Source organism: Verticillium nonalfalfae, assembly GCF_003724135.2.
Source record: "Verticillium nonalfalfae strain VnAa140/NRRL 66861 chromosome Unknown scaffold_128, whole genome shotgun sequence".
NCBI classification, from domain to species: Eukaryota; Fungi; Ascomycota; class Sordariomycetes; order Glomerellales; family Plectosphaerellaceae; genus Verticillium; species Verticillium nonalfalfae.
The window spans coordinates 27,943-51,637 of record NW_021167353.1 but is presented as its reverse complement, the minus strand read 5'-3'; the positions used below and the strand labels follow the sequence as shown (position 1 = coordinate 51,637).

General features: G+C 56.8%; 8 protein-coding genes across 8 annotated transcripts; 4 read left to right on the top strand and 4 right to left on the bottom strand.

Annotated features, from left to right (window-relative positions):
- Positions 1 to 471: 471 nt before the first annotated feature.
- D7B24_001381 (uncharacterized protein) lies at positions 472 to 1,147 on the bottom strand (the record flags this gene model as incomplete). Its single annotated transcript, XM_028635618.1, has 2 exons — positions 472 to 1,010; positions 1,099 to 1,147. 2 exons carry the CDS (start codon positions 1,145 to 1,147, stop codon positions 472 to 474), a joined length of 588 nt encoding a protein of 195 aa, XP_028491908.1.
- Positions 1,148 to 1,563: 416 nt separating this feature from the next.
- Positions 1,564 to 2,373, top strand: D7B24_001380 (uncharacterized protein; the record flags this gene model as incomplete). The annotated part of the gene is made up of 1 exon (XM_028635617.1): positions 1,564 to 2,373. One exon carries the CDS (start codon positions 1,564 to 1,566, stop codon positions 2,371 to 2,373), a length of 810 nt encoding a protein of 269 aa, XP_028491907.1.
- Positions 2,374 to 2,563: 190 nt separating this feature from the next.
- Positions 2,564 to 4,187, bottom strand: QRSL1 (Glu-AdT subunit A; the record flags this gene model as incomplete). Its single annotated transcript, XM_028635616.1, has 2 exons — positions 2,564 to 3,957; positions 4,109 to 4,187. 2 exons carry the CDS (start codon positions 4,185 to 4,187, stop codon positions 2,564 to 2,566), a joined length of 1,473 nt encoding a protein of 490 aa, XP_028491906.1.
- Positions 4,188 to 4,649: 462 nt separating this feature from the next.
- D7B24_001378 (uncharacterized protein) lies at positions 4,650 to 6,376 on the bottom strand (the record flags this gene model as incomplete). The annotated part of the gene is made up of 3 exons (XM_028635615.1): positions 4,650 to 4,824; positions 4,882 to 4,950; positions 5,007 to 6,376. The coding sequence occupies 3 exons, from the start codon at positions 6,374 to 6,376 to the stop codon at positions 4,650 to 4,652; spliced, it is 1,614 nt and encodes a 537-aa protein (XP_028491905.1).
- An 848-nt stretch (positions 6,377 to 7,224) lies between these two features.
- Positions 7,225 to 8,286, bottom strand: D7B24_001377 (uncharacterized protein; the record flags this gene model as incomplete). Its single annotated transcript, XM_028635614.1, has 1 exon — positions 7,225 to 8,286. The coding sequence occupies one exon, from the start codon at positions 8,284 to 8,286 to the stop codon at positions 7,225 to 7,227; it is 1,062 nt and encodes a 353-aa protein (XP_028491904.1).
- A 730-nt stretch (positions 8,287 to 9,016) lies between these two features.
- D7B24_001376 (uncharacterized protein) lies at positions 9,017 to 10,849 on the top strand (the record flags this gene model as incomplete). Its single annotated transcript, XM_028635613.1, has 1 exon — positions 9,017 to 10,849. The coding sequence occupies one exon, from the start codon at positions 9,017 to 9,019 to the stop codon at positions 10,847 to 10,849; it is 1,833 nt and encodes a 610-aa protein (XP_028491903.1).
- A 2,669-nt stretch (positions 10,850 to 13,518) lies between these two features.
- Positions 13,519 to 15,507, top strand: D7B24_001375 (uncharacterized protein; the record flags this gene model as incomplete). The annotated part of the gene is made up of 2 exons (XM_028635612.1): positions 13,519 to 13,562; positions 13,617 to 15,507. 2 exons carry the CDS (start codon positions 13,519 to 13,521, stop codon positions 15,505 to 15,507), a joined length of 1,935 nt encoding a protein of 644 aa, XP_028491902.1.
- Positions 15,508 to 16,812: 1,305 nt separating this feature from the next.
- D7B24_001374 (uncharacterized protein) lies at positions 16,813 to 18,033 on the top strand (the record flags this gene model as incomplete). Its single annotated transcript, XM_028635611.1, has 1 exon — positions 16,813 to 18,033. One exon carries the CDS (start codon positions 16,813 to 16,815, stop codon positions 18,031 to 18,033), a length of 1,221 nt encoding a protein of 406 aa, XP_028491901.1.
- Positions 18,034 to 23,695: the final 5,662 nt, after the last annotated feature.

Here is a 23,695-nt window from a genome sequence, read left to right as displayed (position 1 = left end):
GGCTCACGATCTTTCATGTTGGCATTTTGCATCGCGACTTGGCTGTATCCTGGCCTTGTATCCCGGTCCCAATGAAGAGGATCATGTTGCCATGCTCTGGAAGAGCTAAGCGATGCTCTCGATGAATAATGATCGAACTTGACGTCAACGGGGGCACTTAAATCCTGAGTCTAAAGGCGAGTGGTGCTAGCCAACTCGGATATTGTTTCGTGTTCACATTCTTGGTGGGATTTCCCACGTGGCAGTCTCCCTGAGACTCCCGTTGTACTATATGCCTGCGTGTACATCCCATCATACAAAGCCTGCCATCAAGAGGACTGCGGCATACCCTAGCCTTGCCACACGTCGCTCGTCTCCCCGTAGCAAAAATATAAAATAAACGCCGTCATTCCCATATACACACTAAATCTAGGAAATCTCCATGCCTCCTCAACAGACGGCGCAGCCCGCCTCCCTACCCCAGTGCGCTCGCTAGTGCAGCCTCCGCTGGTAGTGCACAGGCTTGTCATCGTGCGAGAGGCGAAACAGCTCCTCCTTGATGAGGCGCCGCCTCTGCGCCAGGCTGATGGGCTTCTGGTCCTCGGCCGACGGGTCCGGGTTGAGCTGGTTCTTCTCGGACAGGAGCCTCACGTTGCGCTCGCGCTCGCTCAGGTCGTGCGCCGCCTCGAGGCTTGTTCGCGCGGCGCGCAGCGCGGCGGCCAGCTCGTCGTGGGGCGAGGGCGCGAGGCCCTTTGGCTGCCGCGCCGGCGCCGCTGCTGCGGGGTCTGGGACCGAGGGGCGCACCTCGACGACGACGGGGTCGCGCTGGTGTGCCTCGGCCTGGGCTTCGGATTCGAGGACGATGATCGTGCCGTCGTCGAGCTCGGTCGTCGTCGAGCGGAAGCGGTCGGGGAGATTGGGGCGCGGGGAGGGATTGAGGGGGTGTTGGCGGATGGCGGCGCGCAGCTGGCTGACGGTTCGTTGCTGGAGCACGTAGCCGCTGAGGAAGAGGGCCGTCGTGCAGGATATGACTGGAGGGGAGAACAATGTCAGAATGCGTGGGTCGCTGGAATGGAATGTGCACGCATGAGGAGAGGGGGCCCGGCGGCGTAGACGTACTGATGAAGGTGGTGATGACGGCGGAGACTTGGGAGGAGGAGAGGAGCATGGCGGCGAACGATGTGGCACCTCGACACGGGCGGCAGAGCGTAGATAATATACGATTCTAGATAGACGCGATGCAAACAACTGATATCGACGAAATGGTGCTTGAGGATTTTCTGTACAACAGTCAAGATGCTGCATTGAAAGTCGTCATCCAAAAGGCTGGTTGCAGGTCTGGCGGCTGTTGACTTTGTTGGTGGGGCAACAATCGATATCGCGGCGGCGGGAAGCTTGAACGTCACCCAGCTTTTTCCAGTTCAGCGCACGAAACCCATGTTCACCACGACCACCATACTGCGACCATCAGCCCCCCACCACTCAAATCCTGCCGATCACGAACAACGTCCCGTCATCCATCACCATCTTGCGAAACAACTCACCACGAGCGAAGCGCAGGCCACGCGCCCGTCACATCCAACCATGGGCAAACCCGACACAAAGACCATCTACGCCAACGAGCGGCGCTTCCTCGACGACCGCGGCACGGCAGCCGCCCTGGCCCCCAATGGCGAGAACCCGGCCAAGATCATGGAGAAGGCCGTCATCGGGCGCATCGTCGACGCGCAGTACTTCCAGTACCAGTGCTTCGCCCTCAACGAGGCCGGCATCGTCGACCGCGTCGTCAACGACGTCAAGTTCATCGGCGGCACGTACGGCTCCGCGCAGAAGCCCACGCCCTTCCTCTGCCTCGCCTTCAAGCTGCTGCAGCTCGCGCCGAGCGACGCCGTCCTCGAGATGTACCTGAGCTTTGGCGGCGACAAGTTCAAGTATCTGCGCGCGCTCGCCTGCTTCTACATTCGCATGACGAGACGCGCCAAGGACGTGTATGCCATTCTCGAGAGGTACCTCGTCGACCGGCGGAAGCTGCGGCGGAAGGGGCGACAAGGCACGAGCTTGACGTTTGTGGACGAGTTTGTGGACGACCTGTTGACAAAGACGAGAGTGTGTGCGACGAGTTTCAGGGAGCTGCCGAGGAGGACCGACCTCGTGGACCTTGGAGAGTTGGAAGAGAGGGAGAGTCCTCTGGGCGATATTGACGAACTCCTCGATGCCGACGACGAGGAACAGCAGCAAGACCAGCAGCAGCAGCAGCAGGATGAGACGCCAGGTAGCAGGGCAGATGATGAGTCAGACGGCGATATTGTCGAGAGGCGACAGAACGGCGGCAGAATGGACGTCGACAGGAGCCCATCGCGAAGTCGATCAAGGAGTCGGGAGCGAACGCCCTGAATTGCGGCAACGTCGATCGCACTGTATCATGTACAACTCTCACATCACCGATCACCGAGGAGCACGCGAGTTCCCAAGCTCCATGCCTACCAATCGTCCAGGGGTATTGTCTACTACCTTACATAATGTTACAGCCTCAGCCCCCGCCTGGCTCAATGTCAGTCCAGCTGGCAAACTCTGCCACAATGTCTTACGCCGCGAGCTTCTCCGCAAGACGCCTTGCTATCTGCAGCACGCGTTTGTCATCCCAGTACTGCCCGATGATTTGCAACCCAGCCACCTTTCGGCTGTCGTCGGCCTCGGGAGACGGAAACTGAATCGGAACCGGGATGCTGATGGCAGGAAGCCCAGCCAGACTGGCCGGGACAGTGAACACGTCGTTTGTGTACGACTGAACAGGGGTCTGCTTCTCGACATCTTCGATCCTCGGAGGAAAAGAGGGCGCCGTGGGACACAGGAGAAAGTCAACCTGCTGGGGGCCAAGCTTGTTCTCCAGCTCGACGTCACCCGTCATGTCGCTCAGGTCGAACTGCTGCTCGTCATAGAGGGGGTTTGCGAGGCGGAACACGCGGTCAAAGTCGCGCTGCACGAGCTTGCGCACCTTTTGCGACTGTATAAAGTAGTTGTCCATAGCCTCCGAACTCAGACTGTAAGAACCAAGCAGGATGCGCCTCTTGACCTCATCCCCAAAACCATTGCCTCGCGTCTCCGAGTAGAGGACTTCGCCCGTCGCGTCGCTCCCCTCGCCGCGCTTGCCGTAGCGGACACCATCATACTTGGCCAGGTTCGAGGACGCCTCGGCTGGGGCGATGACGTAGTACGCGGAGAGGGCGTGTCTCGTAGATGGCAGCGAGACAGGCACGACATCGACGCCCAGCGCCTGCAGCGTCTCAGCGGTTTTGACCCACGCGGCATGGATCTGGGGGTCGAGCTCCTCAATGTTGTACTCGAGCGGCAGGCCGACTTTGAGGCGCCGCTGCTCGGGCGCTTGCTGCGCCTGGCTCTGGCGGAACTCGCTCGACAGAGACGTAGGGTCGTTCGGGTCATGCTCCAGATCCAGGCCCGTCTCGAAGACGAGCTTCTCGAGGGCGACAACGCTGCTCGCCAACAGGCCGACCGTGTCGAGAGAGTTCGCGTACGGGACGACGCCGAACCTGGACAGCATACCGTACGAGGGCTTGTAGCCAACGACGCCGCAGTACGCAGCCGGCAGGCGGATGGAGCCGCCTGTATCTGTGCCAATCGCGACGGCTGCGTCTCCGACGCGGACCGCGACGGCGCTGCCTCCGGAACTGCCGCCAGCAGAGGTTGGTGTTGGAGCGAGGGGGTTCCGGACGGGACCGCGTGACGAGTGGACAGAGTGGGATCCCATTCCAAACTCATCCATGTTGGTTTTGCCGACGACCACGGCGCCGCGCTCGCGGAGCTGGCGCACGATGGTCGCCTCGAAAGGGCTGGCGTGTTCGGCGAGGATGGCGGAGGCGCATGTCGTCGGGAGGTCTTTCGTCGCGATATTGTCTTTGACTGCTAACTTGAAGGGAGCCGGTCCTTTGCCGTGTGCCAATGGTTCGGACTGCTGGTCAGCTGGTTCGATGTTTCGGTCGTCAGTGAAGGTCAGCGAGGTGCAATGGGGTGCAGCTGACCTCGGGCAATGAAGTGGTTCAGGTCATGGTGATGGCGCCGGCCAACGCCTCTAGTTAGACCTGCAGCTCGGCTGGTGAGAGCGACTACCGACCGTGGCCGTATTCGCGAGAGTTTGGCATGAGGAGACATGTGGCCGTCTCAATGGTGTCGCCATCGATGATGATGCTCATGGCAAGTCTGGTTCGTGGTTGCGCTACAGAGCTGTCGGACGCAGAAGTGCTTTATCGATAACAACTGTCCCGCTAGACGCCCTTGGCGACACCGTCCATGCACCAACCTCTTCCATCAACACCTCAAGCATGACCAACTCGCACTCCATTCCTGCACAAAGCATTGAATTGATGAATGACAATCCACGGTCATTATGAACTTGTAAGCTTCGAGGAAACGGCAGGCGAGTGCAATCTTTCTGGATCCATTGCACCAACTATAGTTTTCTCAAGACCTATAAATGACTTGGGAAGCATGGCTCCAAAAATTCACATCATGGAGAGATGCTATCGCCTCAGACTCCCCATGTCCTCCAGTGCAGGTATCACAACCCGTCGCCTCTTCAAGTGTCACTGGCAGTGCAGGATGGAGTCAGATAGAGTGTCAGTTCCCCCCCTAGTTCCACGCCATTCCCTTCTTCCTCAAACGACCTTGATCTGCGCCCTGTCGTTCGGCTGTCTCCCAGCGTCATCAATGTGATCAACATGCCCCTCTTCTGGCTGTTCCTTGCCGTGCACAAACTGCCGAGATGCTGCTAGCGCGTCGCCTTTCCGGCCTGTGTCGAACAAGATCGAGACTGCTTCGATCGTCATATTCCTGTACGGTCAACAGTCAGATTGGCGTGCCCCAACGAGTCGTGAGCACAGGTCCTACCTCGTTTCCGGGAAGAAGAAGATGATGAGGACGAGGTACATCGCGATCAAGGCAATGTACACAATGTAGCTGTTTGGAGTTAGTCCGCTTCTCTCTTGCGATAGTCACTCCGCCTCACAACATACTATTTCCACTTCATGGCCTCCAACGCCACGGGATTGACCCATTGGTTGAAAGTCAGGGCCACGCTCTGAACGCTGAGCTCAATACTCAGACCCTTGAGTCGCATATGGTAGGGCAGAATCTCCGCACCGTAGGCAAACGGCAACGGTGACCAGCTCATGCAGTAAAACGTCTTGTACATGAACATCATTGGCACCACGGCGATGCCAACGGAGCGGGTCGGGCTATGCTCGAAAGACCCGCTGAGCCCCGTGATCAGGATGTAGGTGCACAACATGCCAGCTGTGCCCACAAGCCATAGCGGCCGCCGACCGACGCGCTCGGCGTTCAGGGCTCCGAGATATGCCCACAGCAGCGACCAGACAGCCAGGCCGCCGTTGATCCCCGCAATTTGGTCTGCCTTGTTGATGCCGACGAGCTTCAACGCCGGAGACAGGTAATATGCGATGATGCCGTTGCCGACCCAGTTGGAGCCTGTGCCCATTGTCACCAGCACGAGAAGGCGGCGTCTGTTGCCCGGTGTCTTGAAGAAGTCCGAGTACTTGCTCTTCTGATTTTCTTTCTCGGACTGGATGGCCTGGCAGATCTCTTCGTACTCGTATCTGACAAGCTCATCGTTGATGTCGCCGTTGGCGTGCCCCTGAGCGAGGATCTTCAGGGCTTCTTCCGACCGGTCGTTATCAATCAGCCATCGAGGGCTCTCTGGCATGAAGAACAAATGGACAAGTACCAGGAACGGCGCGAAGGCCTGGAAGAGGCATGGTGCGCGCCACCTCCACTCTGTAGACCGCCAGGACAAGGTCCCGAAACAGAACCAAGCGGCGCTTATCTGGCCAAGGTAGTAGTTGCTGTAGTACGCAGTGGCAACGTACGGGCGTAGCCGTGGGTGCGCCAGCTCTTGCAGCATGGCGATGCCGGTGATCTTGCCGAAGGGCCCAGCGGCACCGATGATGACACGGCCGCCGATGAATGTCCCAATGTTCGTGGCGAACGCGTTGAGGAAAGCGCCGAGGATCAAGAGCACTGATCCGACACCGAGGCAGACTTTGCGGCCCCAGAGCCCGTTGATCCAGGAAGCCGCAAAGGGCGTCACAATGGCTGGGAGGAAGAGACTGGCGGATATGAAGCCCAGGACGCTTCCTGAAGGGTTGTTGAAGTATTCCTCCCACTCTGGTATGGCTTGGAGTCCGTTCATGAGTGAGGCATCATAACCCAAGTAGAAGACACAAAAGTAGAGACCAGCGCAATGATATACGTTTTTGCGAAGACCGGCATTTTTCCACCATGTCGGGTTGGTGTTGTTGCTTAAGTGCGAGAAATGCATAGTTCTTGCCCCCTTGGGCCTGAAAAAGTCGGCTTTGAACATACGCATTTTCGCAAGATTATATGGTGTACTTGTGACCAAAGCACTTGTGACGACTCGCCGTCTCGACAAAGCTACAGAGACTGATATGGGATCATGTATATATACCTGAGGTCAGACGAGATGCCTTGGGACATTTTCGGCATAGGGATTGCGGAGTAAATCCGGGGTATGATCAGCTTTGGACCGTGGCAACGCAGCTGCGAACCACACGTCAGGGTTTCATGTATAGACCACGGTCACGGGTTGCCGATGTATATTAGACGATCACCAAATGCTGTGCATAGTGTGAATAAGTGGCCTGCCCTTGTTAGGTGCGGAGAGACTTGCAAAGTTGGTCGGTGACAATGCCGTTGTTGTCAACCAGCAGCCCAGGCAGGTGTGTGAACATGCATGCCATCGGCGACAACACCGATGCTCCTTTATCCGCCTCATAAGCTATACTACCCAAAAATATTACTATGCCAAGTATACAGATGGTATTTCCACGCAAACACAGTACACATCACTTCAAACATTGGGCAGGAACCTCTAACACTCGAGTTATCATAGCCCTCGTACCAAATCACACCGAACGGGCGTAGCTGTACAAATAAGTGACCACATTCTTCATGATAGCCTCGAGAACGGCAATGCTTAAACTTTCAATTCCGTCTGCGAAAGACTATCATATTTGGGGATCATGTTAGACCTGCCATCAATGAGATGGTGCGCATATGTCGGGCGGGGAAAGTGTGGTTGTAGCTAACAACGAGATAGGCTTTCTATAATATCTTTGCTGCATGACTTTCCTCAAGAAGCCTCGAAAGCTTTCCTATTTACGAGATAGGCTTAATATCTTTGCTGTATGCCTTTCCTCAAGAAGCCTCGAAAGCTTTCCTATTTACCGGCGTCAACGGTTCGCCAATGAATTCTCCGTCAGTGCCAACCACCTCGACAATGTTCTTCATCGCCCCCAGCTCAAAATTCAGTCGGGTTGTTATTGCTGCACCGCCGTTGTGGCATGTCAGCGTAACGTTCTCCATCTCAGCAAGCACCGGAGAAACCTGCGGCTCGTGGTAGTGCACGTCGAGCGCCGCCGCCGACAACTTGCCGCTCTTCAAAGCCGCTATCAGAGCCTGCTCATGGACGACCTCACCCCGCGCCGTGTTGATGAGCCTCGCGCCATCCTTCATAGCCGCAATGGCATCGCCATCGATAAGATCCCGGGTATGCGCGTTCAATGGGACGTGAAGCGTGACACAATCCGACACGCGAAGGAGCTTATGGAGGGTAGAGTGATAGGTCGCCTGCAGCTCCTGCTCGACCTCTGGTGGCGAGCGGCAGACGTCAAAGTAGTGTATCTTCATGCCGAGCGCTTTCCGTGCCTTGAGGGCGACCTTCTTACTGATGTTGCCCAAGCCGACAATGCCGAGAACGTGGTCGCGAGGGTTCCAGGATATGCTCCCGACCAGGCGATGCATGGCCATGAACTGCTCCGGGTCGCAGGTTCTCGCCGCGCGCTGCGAACGCCAGAAATTACGGAAGACGGAGAGGATGAAGAAGAGGGCCGTGTCCGAGACAGCCTCGTCGCTGGCGCCGGCACCGTTGGCGTACCATATTTTTGCGCGGCCGAGGGCGTCGACATCAGCCCAGTTGAAGCCCGCCCCAGCCGAGGCGAAGATGCGTACGGATCGTGGGAGGTGCGAGATCAGCTCATCGTCCCACTGTCCCATCTCGCCCCCTGACTGAAAATGCGGGCGAAATATGGCAGAGAAATTACCATACTTCTTTGACTTGAGTGCTGCAATGAACGAGGCTCGATCCGGCTCTTCGTTTGCGACCACATCGAAACGTTGCGTGAATGTATCGCTGTAGTAGCCAGGGTTGTACTTGATATCCTCACCGAGTCGGAGGATGGTTGGTTTGCTACCAGGCATCGCGAAAGGCTTTGTGGTAGCATCGACTTTCCGACGCGCCATCTTTGGTTAACAGAGCCGGCAGAGATAGCCTCAGACTGAATCATATAGATGACTGGAAGAGAAGCTCCTTCGAAGCTCTTTCGAAGCTGGCACGTAGGATAACGCGCCCAGGCAGCGCTCGCATCGGACTCATGGCCGTCGGTCCAGAGACATCGGCGACAATCCCGACCTCTCGCAATTCAGGACTGTGCTCTGGCAACTAGGTAGGTACCCCTAGTTCACCTCAGAGTCAGGGCCCATCCTGGAGGAGATGGCTGACAGGCGGTATGCAGCGCCAATGTGCCGACTGGGCAGAACTGACGTCGACGTATCCGAACCCCGCTAGATCCCACGATCCAAGTGACTTTCTCCATGAACGTTGAGATCAGGAGCATCAGAGTGTCCAACGTCATCTCCTGCTGTGGCGCACCACGAGGGCGATTTCTGTGGCTCGGCAGAGGGGGAGAACCCTTGTAGCTGGACCCCACTATGCAGGGGTAGCTCCTCCCCAGTTCACGGTACCTGCGGTAAGGCACACCGCAAAGAGGGAGGCAGGCGTAGCTGGAGCTGCTGTAGCTGCTGCCGCTGCCTTGTGACGTGGGAGTCACGCCCAGCAACATGGGCCATCCAAGGAGGAATTTCGCTCCTACACCTACCCCCACAAGGTTTCTCGCCCATCTGATCAATACCGAAGGCAGCGCACATCAACATGTCTCTGTCTAGAATCGTTCTCGCAAGCGCGCTGTGCAGCGTCGCGCAAGCAGCACAGCCTGGCGCGGTGCAGCCCGTCGCTGCCCCCATGCGCGACCTAACTTGGGGCAAGCTCAACTTCCTTCACACGACCGACACGCACGGCTGGCTCGGCGGTCATCTCCAAGAACCACAGTACTCTGCTGATTGGGGCGACTATGTCTCTTTTGCGGAGCACATGCGTCGACAGGCCGACGACAAGGGCGTTGACCTTTTACTCGTGGATACAGGTGACCGCGTCGAGGGCAACGGCCTGTACGACGCCTCCAGCCCGCAGGGCCTCTTTACGTACGACATAGTTCGCGAGCAGTCGGTCGATCTGTTGTGTACCGGTAACCACGAGCTCTACCAGGCACCGACGGCCGACCGCGAGCACGCCATCACCGTGCCCAACTTCAAGCACAACTACATTGCCTCCAACCTCGACTACTTGGACGACAAGACAGGGACACAGGTGCCGCAGGCTCAGCGCTACCGCAAGTTCACAACGAAAAATCAGGGCCTCAACATTATCGCGTTCGGCTTCATCTTTGACTTTACCATGAACGCCAACAATACCGTAGTCCAGCCGGTCGAGGATACGGTCAAGGAGGCCTGGTTCCAGAAGGTCCTCAGCGAAGAGAAGCCGGATGCTTTTGTCGTCATCGGTCATGTTGGCCTGCGCATGCCTGAGTTCAAGGCCATTCTCAAGGCCATTCGTGCACAGAGCTGGTTCACACCCATTCTCTTCTTTGGTGGGCATGCCCACGTTCGTGATGCCCTTCGCTTTGATGCAAACTCGTATGCCTTGGCCAGTGGGCGCTACATGGAAACCATCGGCTGGGCCTCAGTCGACGAGATCAAGAAGAGGGATAAGGCGGCAGACGACACAGTCTCAACCGCCGCTTCTGTCAAGTACTCGCGCAGCTACATCGACAACAATCTCTACGGCTTGCACCACCACACAGGCCTCAACTCGACGACTTTCCCGACCAAGCGCGGCAAGCACGTCAGCAGCATGATCGATCGTGCGCGCACGAGCCTCAAGCTCGATCACCAGTTTGGCTGCGCGCCGCGCGACCTGTGGATGAGCAGGGCTGAATACCCGAGCAACAGCAGTCTCTACACATGGCTCGAGACGGAGGTGCTGCCAGACGTGATCAAGAAGCCGCACGACGACAAGCCGCGTCTTGCCATCATCAACACGGGCACCATGCGATTCGACATCTTCGAGGGCCCCTTCACACAGGACAGCACTTATATCGTGTCGCCGTTCATCAGCAAGTTCCGCCTCGTCCGGAATGTGCCCTACGCCGTCGCCCGCAAGGTCATCACCCTCCTCAACACGGGCGACCACATCTTCGAGGCCGACCTCGACACGCGCTTGCTGAACCTGCCCGAGGCCATGGCTGCTAAGGACCTCTCCGTCGACAACGACGCGCCATTCTCACCCCAGTCTGACTTGCGAGGCAGCGACGGTCAGCAGCAGCCGTTGAGCGACCGTCCAGCCCTCATTGGCGGTTACACCACGAAGGACGGCCTCGGTTCCGACGGCGACGACACGGAGCACACGCCCCTCAAATTCTACGCGCAGCCCAACTGCGTGCAGGCCGAGGTCGGCTTCCCCGCGGACGCTAGCGAACCCGAGACGGTCGACGTTGTCTTCCTCGACTTCATCCAGCAGTGGGTCATCATGGCGCTCAAGTTCAGCGGCGGCGAGTACAGCGACCGCGACGTGGACAAGTGGGACGACGAGACGCTGACGTTCAAGATGGCCAAGTGGATCGGCGAGAACTGGAAGGGAGAGTGTTGATTTTGACTTTCTTTTTTTTTCTGTTTTGGGGGGGGTTTTGACTTTAAATTTGGCCATAGCGCTGGCCGTTAAGTTGTGTGTTCTGCATCTACGTCGCAGCCATGTTTTTATATCTGGTCTCGTGTCATCGTGTTCTTGGGGTGGGCGCATGGCATCGCGTTGGAATTCTAATCTGGGAGGAAAGGGGGGTCCTGGGCAGCAAGCATTCATGCATTGGGTTCCTTTCTCTACTCTTTCTCTGCACGGTTCACATGGAGCGGAGAATCAAATCTTACACTGGTACCATTTTGGCCTACAAGTACGTTGCCGAGCATCAGACATGGGTGTGGGTTCCGTCTCGCATCTCCCGCGACCACAACAGCAGCACATGGCAAAGCTCTGTCGCCCGGGGACCAGTTCCCGCCGGGCCACAAGCGCAGACGCTATTGACTGCGCTACAGCTGGGATTCGCTTCGCGTGGTACGAGTCAAAGACAAAGGAGCCCTGCAGCTGGAAAGTCTGCAAGAGGAAAAATAAACAAACGAAAAAGAATTGACGGGGCGTAGATAACAAATGTCAAGGCCCTGATGCCAACCGTCTCGCGGCAGAACACGAAGACGGATGGTCCGGGATGCATGATTCGGTGTGGACGTGTCATGTCAGGGTGGCCCCAGTGTTGCTCAGTGTGTCCGCCTCATTGAGATCGACGGGATGAGCCCTACGCATCCCAACCCACCCGGACGGATCTGAAGGACGATGAAACACCGTTTGGACGTTGGAGGACCCTCATTGACCTGTTTCTGCTACGTAGATGATGGTCCCCCCACGTCATATGTCAGCCCTGCTGGTTTTGTTTCTGCTGGTTCGGGGTTTCTGGCAGCCGAGCACGGGCGCGCGAGTTCGGATGTCATGCCGCGTCCCTGGAGCTTGGCCTGCAGGCCTGACAGACCGTTTGGGAGTCAGCAACCAAGGCAAGAAAGGGGAGCGGGGAAACATGGTCGTCCATCGTGACGAGATGAGGACGACAGGCACACAACGTGTGCGGACCGCCCCCCTACCTATTCGGACTGGTGGCCGGCAGCACCCGCGCGGCACCTGAGACGGATCTGACCTGCTTGGGTACTGACCAGACTTACTCGGGTACCTGACCTCGCTGTCCCTTCGTCTCCCCTTCACCACGCCGGCTCCCACACCCACAAATCCAAGCCCGCCTGAATTCACAGTGCACTGCAACTGTAAATGCCCGTTCATCCGCCTTTGGTCTTGCGGTAGCTGGTCGATCATCTCGTCATTCGGGGCGGACATGACAGTCGTCTGTTACACCAGCGCAGACCCGATACCGCAATGTAGTCCAAGCGGACCTGACCCCTTGGTCTGTCCGTCCACGAGGCATCGGTGTCTGCGGTGTCACTGTTATTCAAAGTTCGTCATGCTCATACGCCCATGCTCATCACGCGTCGCCCCGCGCAGACAGGCGAGATTGCGTCGAATGCCAGTGAAGGGCTTGTGTATGTGTGCCAGCGCCTTCTGGTGCTTTGAGGTTCCGGTGAAGGAGGGTCGCCTTCCATCCATGGCCCATATCCCACGGCCCAGTACCCATAGGCAGGTATCCCATTGGCCCCTGGGTGTCGTTGTTCCCTTTGAGCGCCCCGGCGCGTTGGGATCTCATTTCCTCGTCTCCTCATCTCCACCCTTTTCCCTTCCTGGACGGGCAAAAGAGCAACATGTTCTGTTCCTGCATGATGTAGGTGGATGGATGAATGGCCGGTGCGTCTGGCTGCATCGTAGGGCCCGTGTCCCATGTTTGTTCGTCTGTTTCTGGGTCGGCCGTTCAGTCATCGCCAAAAGTTAAAGCCCTTTTGGTACCTGCATGGAGGCGTCCATCAAAGCTGCGCCCTCGCCCCCTCATCAACCCGACTCGCGCCCCCTGGATTCTCGTCGTCGCTACTCCTGGGGACAACGACCAATGCTGCGTCCACTCTCTCTCTCTCTCTCTTTCTCTCTCCTCTCTATATCGACGAGTCTCACGCCAGCCTGGGAGAGGAGATCCAGGAAGCAGTCTCCCCTTCTCTCACATCCGCAGGCGCTCGCCCTTGCTTTTGTCGCCCCGCGCACACCCCACTATCGTCGGTCAGACTCGACTGGGCGTCACTCGGACCCAACTGTACATACAGGCTGCGCACCGCAACCTGCACGAGCTCGCTGAGCCATCTTTTCCCTGGCCTTGAGGAACCAGCCCCTGAGCTACTGTGCGCGCGCCAGCACTTGCTCATCCACCCATCCACCCAGGAACAGGAACTACTTCAACTATTCGGCCGAACGGCAGGAATTCTGCCAGCTTCAACCACATCTTTGTCGACCCTCCCTGGGCATTCTTTTTCTTCTCGTGACCGAGACATGGCCGTCGCACCCTGAGACCTTGATTGTTATCCTTGATTGAAGCTTCGCTCTCCTGCCGCCAGCCTTAGCCTGTCGCCTGTCTTACAGAACCGTCTGACGTTTATTTTTTTACTTGTTCGCCGATCGTTGCGCGATACCGTACGATCGATACTTGACCATTTGGACAGCACAGAGAGAAAAGAAGTGCAGTCGCGTCTGCGCTCAAGCCAGTCTTTTTCACTACTCCTCTCGCTTTTTCCAGCTACCTTCGCCACCGATTTTCGACTGTTTGACACATCGTCACCGTCATCATGGTGTCCTTCTTCGGGCTGAAGCTCGGAGGGGATAAGAAGAAGTACGCCCTCCTTACGCGACCGAATTGAATAGCTACTGACATTGTCACTGCCAGGAAAAATGACAAGTCAGCTAACCTTGAAGGGCCTCAGCCGAAGGATGGCGACAGCGACTTTTTCGGCACCACTCTTAACAAGCAGGACCTCCTACACCTGGATGCGAGCACGCCCATTCCACGCCCGGGTACAGCCTCTTCCAACCGGTCGTTACCCCGTCCGAAGCTCCCCTACATGCACGGCAGCGGAAGCATGGTTGACCTGGCTGCTGGGGCCGGCGCTAGCTTCCATGCGACCCAGCAATCGAGCATCGGCTCCGGCGTTCGTCACTACGGTTCAGAAACGAATCTGCGCACACGCTGGAACAATGCGAGTTCCACGAGCCTAGTACCACCGCCAATGACGCCGGCAGCAGCCAACGGCCGGCCAGGGACTGCCGGCTCAAACCGCGGCACCGGTTGGGTCAACCCCCTTGATGTCCATTTCTGCCGCGACGGCTCGTCAGGTTCGACGCCTTCGAGGACCCAACAGCAACAACGGCCGTCTACTTCGTCTGGTGCCAAAGCATCGACGCCGACTGTTGCCTCGACCGCACCGCAAATCCCCAGGAGCCCTCTTGGACAGTTCGAATTCAACCTGGCTCCACTCGACGTATCGAGCCCAGCAACACTGCAGCCCGTTAAACCACTGAGACGAGCAGAAACAAGCCCGATGCAGTTGCAACCGGCATCGGCTGTAGATGAGAACAGAACTCTCAAATTAACAAAATCACACTCACCGCCGAGGTCATATCCGTCGCCGCCACCGTCTCTGAATAGCACGGAGAAGCCTGGCACGCCCGTGACAACCCCAGCAATAGAAGAGGGAACGTTATACCGCCACCGGGATCCAGCACAGCCGGAAAAGTACGCCGCCGCGCCGCAGAATATCGACTCACTCCCTTCCCCAGCATCTTCGCACGAAGATCAAGAAATGGGCTCTTGGGATCGACCTGTCATTCGTGATGTGACTGCAAAGCGAGATACGCTCACGCACCACCCTACACGTCGTCAGAGCGTATCCATGGATATTGAGGAGCTGAGTCGAATTGATTTTGGTTTCGACTTTGGGCTCGACAAAAAGGAACCAAGTCCGGCGGCCAATGTAAGCCCGACCGAGGTCATCAACTTCGATCTAGGACCGCCGCCGAGGAGCGCCAGGCGACCGCCACCACCGGTCGATGTACGAGGCACACAACAACCTCATGGGCCTCCGAGAGGACCACCGCCACAAATGCGAGGCCCCCCACGACCCTGGCCACCACCTGCGCAACGCATGCCTAATGCCCGACCGCGACCACACGAGCCTGCCCCGCGCATCGCGCCACCTCCCGTCGCCAGAACCGGGCTGCCGCTGCGGTCTCCTGTTGAGCCAGATCACCCCTCCAAAGGACCACAGGATTTCAACTTGCCCCCACGCCGGCCTCAGCCGTCGCCGGTCATCGACGCGGATCGCAGCTACGGTCTTTCGCCAGCGAATCGCCGAGCAGCGCCCCCGCGGCTTAACGTTCCCGCACCCCCGCTGCGTGATGAAGGCTCACCTCTCAGTCCCTCATACCAGTTTCCAAAGTTCGACGAAGGCGACACATTTTCTTCGCCAAGACAAGCACCGTCGCCGCTCGGTGCGAGCCCACGCCTGCAGCAGGAGAGTCCCAAGGAACCCCCGCCAGGTGCTTCGAGCTGGCCGCTTGCTGACGGCGGCGGTGCGGATGTCAGCAAGCCCCACGCGCCACTGGTGAGCCCAAGCTTCCGGGAACGCTCACCTCCACCACAGTGGGCGGAGGATCGTCGCAAGGTCGAGAGGGCGAAGACACCACCTCTCGAGGGAGGTGTCGGGATGGGGACCAGACCAGACTTTGGTCTGAGAGCGCCAACAGGGATTGCGGATGAGTTCCAGGTGGGGTTCATCTAGGTATTGGTGGCTGCATTGTTTTCTTTTGTACCAAGCTCAGGTGACAGCATGGGGGAGCCAGGACGGCCTCCCTGGGTGTTTCGGTGTTCATCCCGGGTTAAATCTGATGTGTAGGTTATTCCCAAGTTGGAGGGAGGGAGGGAGAGAGAGAGAGTTGACAAAGATACCACGACAATGTGCCACGACGCCAGCGGGTCGGAGAAGAAGTAGAGTTGGTCAGATGATGACAATGATACAGTTGCTTGCTCAGTTGATGTTTGCTTAGGGCCATCGCCACTTCGCACCCAGCGCCAAGGATTTCATGGCCATGGTTTTTGCACATGACTGATGGCGCCAGTATGCCACTGCCTACCCTTGATTGATGTGCCTACCTAGGTACCTTAATTACGAAGGCAGTTGCGAGGCGAGGGCGTGGAAGCGGCTGCGCGCCTGCCGCCATTTCTCACGAGCAAGTGCTTCAGCTTTTCTGGATCGGATTTGTAGGGCAACCGCAGTGGTGATACCTGCAGGGGATCCGCTCACTGCAAAAGGCCGCTAGCAAGCTGAACGATCCGCTATTCGCGGGCCAGGCCCTGGAGGAGCTTTGAGTTGGTGGTGGTGGTGGTTATCTACCGGGGGGTGGCTTGGACGCAATGATCACCATCTGGCTGTTGCTTCTAAACCCGAAGCTCCTGGCCGCCTAGTTCCCATGTCGGTGACCGCCGACAGCGCCTGCCGGGATGGGCGACTAGCAACTTTTAGGTGCAGTGCTTGGCCGGGCCTTCTCGTGGCGACTCCATCTGCGATTGCCAACCATCCACGTGCAATTTTTTTTTCAGCACCCCATCTGTTATTGGCAAGTGCGACCCTTGACTTCAAATATCACTGGGGCCCATCTAGTGACCGTTCATCTAACCTTCCTGATACTTTCCGGTCCAGGTTCACTTCACCACCTTTGCCAACCGGTGCTTCAGCAAAACTCTTTTCCAGTCTCGGTTCGCTCACCTGAGCCTCGCGACTCGTAAACCTCACCCCGCCTCTTGTGCCATTGGCAGCATCGGTCTTATGTCGTCTTGCATCATCAAGACCTTCACCATTTACCCTTTTCAGGCACACAGATACATGTGCCGTCCATTCGGACGATAAACAAACAGCAGGCGACTTCGCAGTCTTTGCGCTTGCTTTGGGGACGAAGAAAGACTAACGTACTTGTTGAGAGCAACATTTGAAATACATTGAAGTATTTCCCAGTGAAGCTTCACTCATACTCGTATCATTCCGAAACACCTCGTTCGGAACTTATACGAATCACCCTGCGTCGCAGCCATGGCCCTTTCATCGGACAACATGAGCGGCGTTGATAGCAAAAACTTGGTCGAGAGCCCGACCACGACGCGGGTCACTGGCCCCGAGTCTTCTGATGCCGCTGCCTTGCGTCCGGACACCGATTCGGAGCTTGTCAGCCGCGGATTGCATGTCCTCGAGGCCAAGAAGGTGCACTGGTGGTCCTACCTGACCACCACCGACTTCTGGATCGTTCTCGTAGCCGGCCAGGTCCTGGCGCTCTGCATCACGGCCACCAACACCTTCTCAGGGCTACTGGGCGCTGCAGGCACCAATATTCCCGCCTTCCAGAACATCTTCAACTACATCCTCCTGCTGCTCATCTGGTGGCCCATCTGCATCTGGCACATGGGTATCAAGGCCTGGTTTCGCATCGTTTGGCGCGACGGCTGGAAGTACTTCATCCTCAGCTTCATCGATGTCCAGGGCAACTACTTCACCGTCTTGGCCTACGGCTACACCAACATTCTGTCCGCCCAGCTCATCAACTTCTGGGCCATTGTCGTGGTTGTGCTGCTGTCCTTTTTCTTCCTGAAGGTTCGCTACCGCCCGTTCCAGATTGTCGGCATCCTCGTGGCCTGTGGCGGCATGGGCCTCCTCATCGCCTCCGACTACATCAAGGGTGGCAGCGGTGACGCCGCGAACAAGCTTAAGGGCGATTTGTTCGCGCTCCTCGGTGCCACATGTTATGGCTTGACCAACACATTTGAAGAATTCCTCGTCTCTAAGCGTCCCGTCTATGAGGTTCTCTCCTTCATGGCCCTCTTTGGAAGCTGCATCCTTGCCGTGCAGGCCACCATTTTCGACCGCCGTTCCATTCAAGAGGCTGAATTCAACGGGCAAATCGCCAGCTACATTGTTGGCTTTACGCTCTGCCTGTCATTCTTCTATTCTATCGTGCCCGTCGTTCTGCGACTCGCGTCGGCCGCCTTCTACAACATTTCGTTGTTGACGGCCAACTTTTGGGGCGTCATCATTGGCATTCACGTCTTTGGCCTAGCCATTCACTTCCTGTACCCCATTGCTTTCGTCCTCATCATTGCCGGCCTGGTCACATACTTCCTTGCTGGTAGCATGCTCGGCGACTCGAAGAAGCCCTGGCTGGGTGATAACCAGGAAGGTGGCGTTGCTGGGTTTGGAACTGCCAAGCTCAAGGCCATGAATGCTGCGAGGGCCGAGCAAGGAGACGTCGAGGCGCGTTAGATGCTGCAAAGGTGCATGCTATCCATGGAAGAAGGCAGAAGGGTTCAGCGGTGTAAAAGAGTCGGCATTGCGGACCTCGAGGCTATGAACGCCTTGAGTTCGAGTGGAAGAAGGTTGGCGTGCTGGAGATGATGTATTGCTGGATTTGAGGATCGTGTCAAAGAACACATCAATGTTGGACAACCTTGAGAATGCTACATTGACACATAATCTACTCAATACCCATTTCTCTCACGTGCCGTGCGTCTACGTTTCTGCAGCTTGCGGACATCTACCGGGCAGCCCAGTCTACCTTGGCACCTCTCGATATCCCATCATACCAAGGTCCGAGAACGTCGGATCGTGGGCAGGCTCGGACCTGGCAAGGGATCGGCCCTACATGTACAATATCAAGGACCATGTTCAGTGAGCCCCGCCAACGCATTTCTGTCAAAGAGCAACGTATCGTCTCTCACAGCCGAGTTTGCTTTCTCTTCAAATGCCTTGTCCTGCACACTTTGCAGTGGCTCTCCGAGCCCGAGGGCGCGGGTGACACGCTCTCCAGCATATATACAATGCTGAACCGTGTGACGGAAATAAGCCCCGGCTTGAAGAAACGAACAAACCTCTAGCATCAAGACGAGCGACGGTTCATAACAAGCCCATGTCTGCGAGGCTTTCTCGAACTTTCATCTTGGCAGAGCATCTACACTAGCGGGAAGAAAGCTTCATGTATGCTAGCCGCCTCGATAGTCGCTATACTATTCCGTCATGTTAGCCAACTAAGGAGTTAAATCATGCTCGTCTTGATTCATGGTCAGCAAAGGTGTAGAAAACCTTGGATGACCCCGCGGCGACAGGCTGATGCGCAACAGAGGAGATAGACTAGGCTCCTCCCAACCGACAATGGTCCCAGCCGGCAATGGAGGAATGCAGAGTGATGTGGTAGCCTCAGCCCATTGGGTACCTACAGGCAGGCGCCTGATGCCGAGCAGGTCGGATGGTTTTCGAAAACCCCACCTCGACCCCGCGTCACGGCGCGTCACGTCACGTCCAACCAACAGCGGGGTGCTGCGAGGTCTTTTTGTGTATTGGCGTGTTTGTATGGGGTTTCCGAACTGAATTCCCTCTTGGCCTAGGGTTTACATAGATAGGCCGGGCAGGAGAATGATTCCGTCAGCCACTCCGGCATTTGTCCGATGGCCTGCCATGGTTATCCGTCGAGTTATTTTTCGCGCTTGGAGAGGTCCAACAAACACCAACACCCTGGTCTCAAGTCAAGCAAGAGGTCAACAGAAACGGCTATTCGCATGGCGAGACAAGCAAAAGCGTAGTCGACAGACAGTGAAGCTTCGTGATGTCGACTTTCTCAGGAGCTGTCATTTCACCCATCGTAGCCCGAAAGGACTCTCGCCCGCTGCGTGACGATGATTGACCCCTCTCGTCGGCGCCGACTCGTTGGCATGGTGGCCATCGACGCTTGTCGTGGTAACGTGCGCAAGACATGGCCCCGGTGAGGTCTCTGTCCAATGAAAGGGTGCCATATGTATGGCAAGGTAAGGGCATACCTCATGGGGATGACTCGGGCATGAACTAGAGATCACGGCAGAGGCGGGCGCTGCCGCAACCACGAGGCAAAGAAAGCGCATGGTCCATGCAATTTCTCTGGGCTGAAGCCGCACAGCTCGAGCCTCGGACACCGCTTGTGTGTGGTTTCATTCATAATATCAGTGGCCGAGTTTATTGTACTGCGATCGCCCAGATCTTACACTGGGCGTAGTTCATGATTCCCTCACAGTGGAGGGTTCTTCAGAATGACTTCGACACATGTGACGAAATACTCCACGACTGCAGATCGCAATGGCCAACCCGAATGTCTGGCTGCGGGGGTGTGCATCGACGCGGGTTTTCCTCGGCGGCTAAGGTGATAATGGATGGTTGGCCGGCTGGAAGGTGGAAGGACTCGGCGATGGAACCCCATTCCCACAAAGCTTGCGTACTGTGAAGAGGTGGCTGCCCAATTCCAGGAGCCTAGCTCTGTTGTTTCCGGTGGCATGCAGAAGTGGCGCTCTAGACCAGGGCCAGACTTCGTCTTGAAGCTTCCTCCTGCTTGAGCGACTGTCTGGGTGCCCGTCCCATGATCCCAGAGGCCATTCACTAGCACAGACAGGAAACAGTCAGAAGACGCTGGCCAAGTGGTCCTGCTACCGACTTGGGCTGTATGCGCGTGCCTCTCAGATACACATGTGAATTTCCATCAGAAAGACAGAATGAGTGAAGCAAATAGACTTGATTGTTAGAAAAAGTGACAATAAGGCCGAACTTAGAGTCTGGTTTACGAAACCTGGCGCGTACGGCGCCAGATGGAGAAATACGGCCCAGCGGATCGTGTGCGCACAACCAAAGCACTGTACAACGTCGGCTGTTAGACATCTCGTTCCGGCTCAGCGAGCGACTGTCTCTGGGGTTTGCTTTTTGACCAGCAGCGTCCTGCTCCAGGCGGTCGATACATGATGACAAGTAGGCGTGCGTGTCAATTTGGTATCAGAGTAGAAACCCCGACTCAATGTGAGAATATGCGGCCTCTGAGATCCGAGCAGGGTAGGATAGACTGGAGCTAACGCACGAGGCTGTCTATTCACATCAGCGGTTCCTCGGGATTAACGCAGTCAACGTTGGCGAGCTTATTGGCAGGCAAGTAAGCAGATGTCGGGGGTTCGGTTTGCATATGTGGCTCGTTGACGTGCGCCTCCGAGCCAAAGCAGCGCAAAGAATCCCGTCAAAGCTCCAATGAGTTCCATCTGAGTTTCAGGATGTCCACCGGTCGACCGCCGGAGGAGTCGTTCCTGGAAGATTGGCATGCAGCCAGCCTTTCGTTGTTGAAGCTTTCAGGGTAAGAGACAAATGAATTCGCCAATCTGCGAAGCCCGAGTCTTGATAAGTCGACAATATTGACGGTGCGGAGGGTGCCCCGTGATGATAGCATCGAGCGCTTGGTTCTCGTCCTGAAGAAGCATGGCCGTCAAATGGCGGCGGGTCGGATGGAGGTGTCTGCTGGGTGAATGTGGACCGAGGTGAAATTGAAATTGATCAATGGAGGATCTCATCACCTGGGGGCAACACTAATGTTGAACGAATGGCCCGTAGATTTCCGAGGCAGACCTCCCAATTGTGCGCAGAGGGTCCAATGGTTGCTAGGCCAAGACCAGGACCAGGGCCCGCTGGAGACTCGGTAGGGTACTGTGCGGGGTATTCATTACCGTCCTTCGCGAACATTGACGGCTCAATGTCCTATCTCTCCGACACGAGGTGGCCTCTCCAGACAAGGCGAAGACGTCCCCATCTGGCTGGCCAGAAACGTGACGCTCTCAAGAGCCTGGCACCATTTTCGCCTAGTAGCCCTGGCAGAGAAAAAGGGGTCTTGAGCGGATGATGGCTGGAGCATTGACCTCGTTCGTTTTGGACGATGATTTGGCCACGTTAGCGATAACAAAGAGATGTAAATGTGGCATCCCGCGGAAAGTAAAATGGTATAGAGCAACGTCACGAGAGAAGAGACCTTCCTGAGGATTTATGTGTGACCAGGCTTCCGAGGGAATCCGATGAACGAGATGTACTGTAGAGAAGCCAGGAGGACAGGTTGGTAGATGTGGCACTACAATCAAGTTCTTGTAGGCCAGAAAACGAAATGGCTAGCCTCCTGGCAGAACCTTTGTCCTGTTCCCGGTATAGCCTAAGCCCATTCACCGAGGCAGTCTTCTGTACGGTATTTTGTAGAAGGGTTGAGCGATAAGTGAGTACGCACTGAGAGATCAGCAACTGAGCTGCATCCGTTATTGTTGGTGGGTGACGCGAGATGTCTTGGAAGGAGATGCTCATCCGTGTCAGCCGCCACGCCCATGCTTCTCAGAGGCCAAGACACTGTGTTGGGTCGGGCAGGGGGAGGAAAGGACCAGTGTACCCACGACTTCTAAGTCCAGCGATGGCACTGACCATTGAAGTTGAGTGGGGTGAGGTTCTCTTGGGGAATCTGATCGTGCACAGTGCCTGAGGGACCACGAGGAAAGAACAACGACACTACATGGCAAGGTACCTCTTGGCAACTTCCATTTCGAGTGGGGTTCGGGATCGTGGGTGGCACGCCCCTCGCCAGGTTGGCAGCTGCGACGTCTGATCCGAGCACCTACTTCCTTTCTGGCTCCATACAGGCAGGTGGGAAGCCGAGACTGGGAAAGACCAAGGCAATGTGACATGCCAAACCAGTCCTGGCGTTGTGTGAAAAGGAAGAAAGGGGGCGGGAGCTTGTGAGAGTCGGCTCCCTACGGCACGCTGTTGCGGGCGGTACTGCCAGCAGCAGGGGTTGACACGTTCCATTGGCATGTAGAAACAAAGCCGTTATTTCAGTCGTTCGGGTTTAGGCTTAAGCTTGACCTTCGTTCGGCATGGGCTGGGTTGGTCCGTCCACCCGTCACCGCGCGATTTCAGACCACTGGGTCAACTTGCCCATCTCCAATCTCGCGGAAATCGCCTCGCCGCCAGCGCAGCGCAGTCCACCCCGAACGACTGGTTTGGATGGTTGGCGTCGGCGGCGGCGGTGGTGATGCTGGTGATGCTGACGATGATGAAGTGCCATCACGAATCCCCTCAAGCAAAAGATGAGATGGGATGAAGCGTGCCTAGGGGGGGAAACAAGGCGACAATACCTTATGGTATTTTCGCGCGCACGCGCGCTCACGTCAACCATCCTTACTAGCCTCGCGGGAGAGTGGCCACGCGCTTCCTATGCCATCGTCATCAAGGCACCGAGAGAGACTGGTGATGATGCGCCCTGGGCCTACAGAGAGTAGGCACTCCAACCACAGCCACCACAAGCCTGGCGTGGTGCATGCTGTCGGTCTGCTGCACCCCGGGCAACTGATGTGCATGCAGTAGACGTTCTGGCAAGCAAGCTCCAGGCATTGCGTGCCGCTCATCCCAAACTTCAGCAGGCGGTGGATGTCCTTCCACTTCCAGGTTGCAAGACAAGTCCAGGTAAGATACTGCCAGCAAGGTACCTAACCTGATAGAATCCTACGTTGTTAGTAAGGTACCTAGGCTGTCTTGGTCTTCCATATCGAGATGGCTGCTGCTGGACTTTGCCTCAATACCAACGACGAACGAGATGAGGACGAAAGCACCTTGCTGGCCCAATGGCTCACATCTCACCTCAACACGCATCACTTGCCCATGACGCTTCATCGCCCTCGGCCCAATAGCATCGCCAACACCCATGTATGTACCTTGCTGCCAGAGGATGCGTGGGTTGTCGAGCGCTATTCGGGTACTTCGTTACCACCTCCTTCAGCTGTTCGTGGCGTCCACCAGTCCTTCGTGATTCTCGCCCCCCCAGAAAAATGATAGTCCACGGCTGTTTCCTGTCTCAGTCGAACGAAGGTGTGCTTGCGCGCTCGCTCTTACCGGATCGACTCTTTCGTAACTGCCTGCTTGTCATACCCGAATGGCTTCCGGCCCCTCCTGCTTCCACCACCCCTTGGCCCTTGGCTCTTGGCCCATGTCTCGCCCCCCCCCCCCCCCCCCCCCCTTTTCCCCCTGTAATCGAGAGTAATGAATCGATGTGCGACTGCTTCCACTTTCACCTTCCACTCCACGCTACGCCGCACCGTTCACCCCCACTGGACGGGCA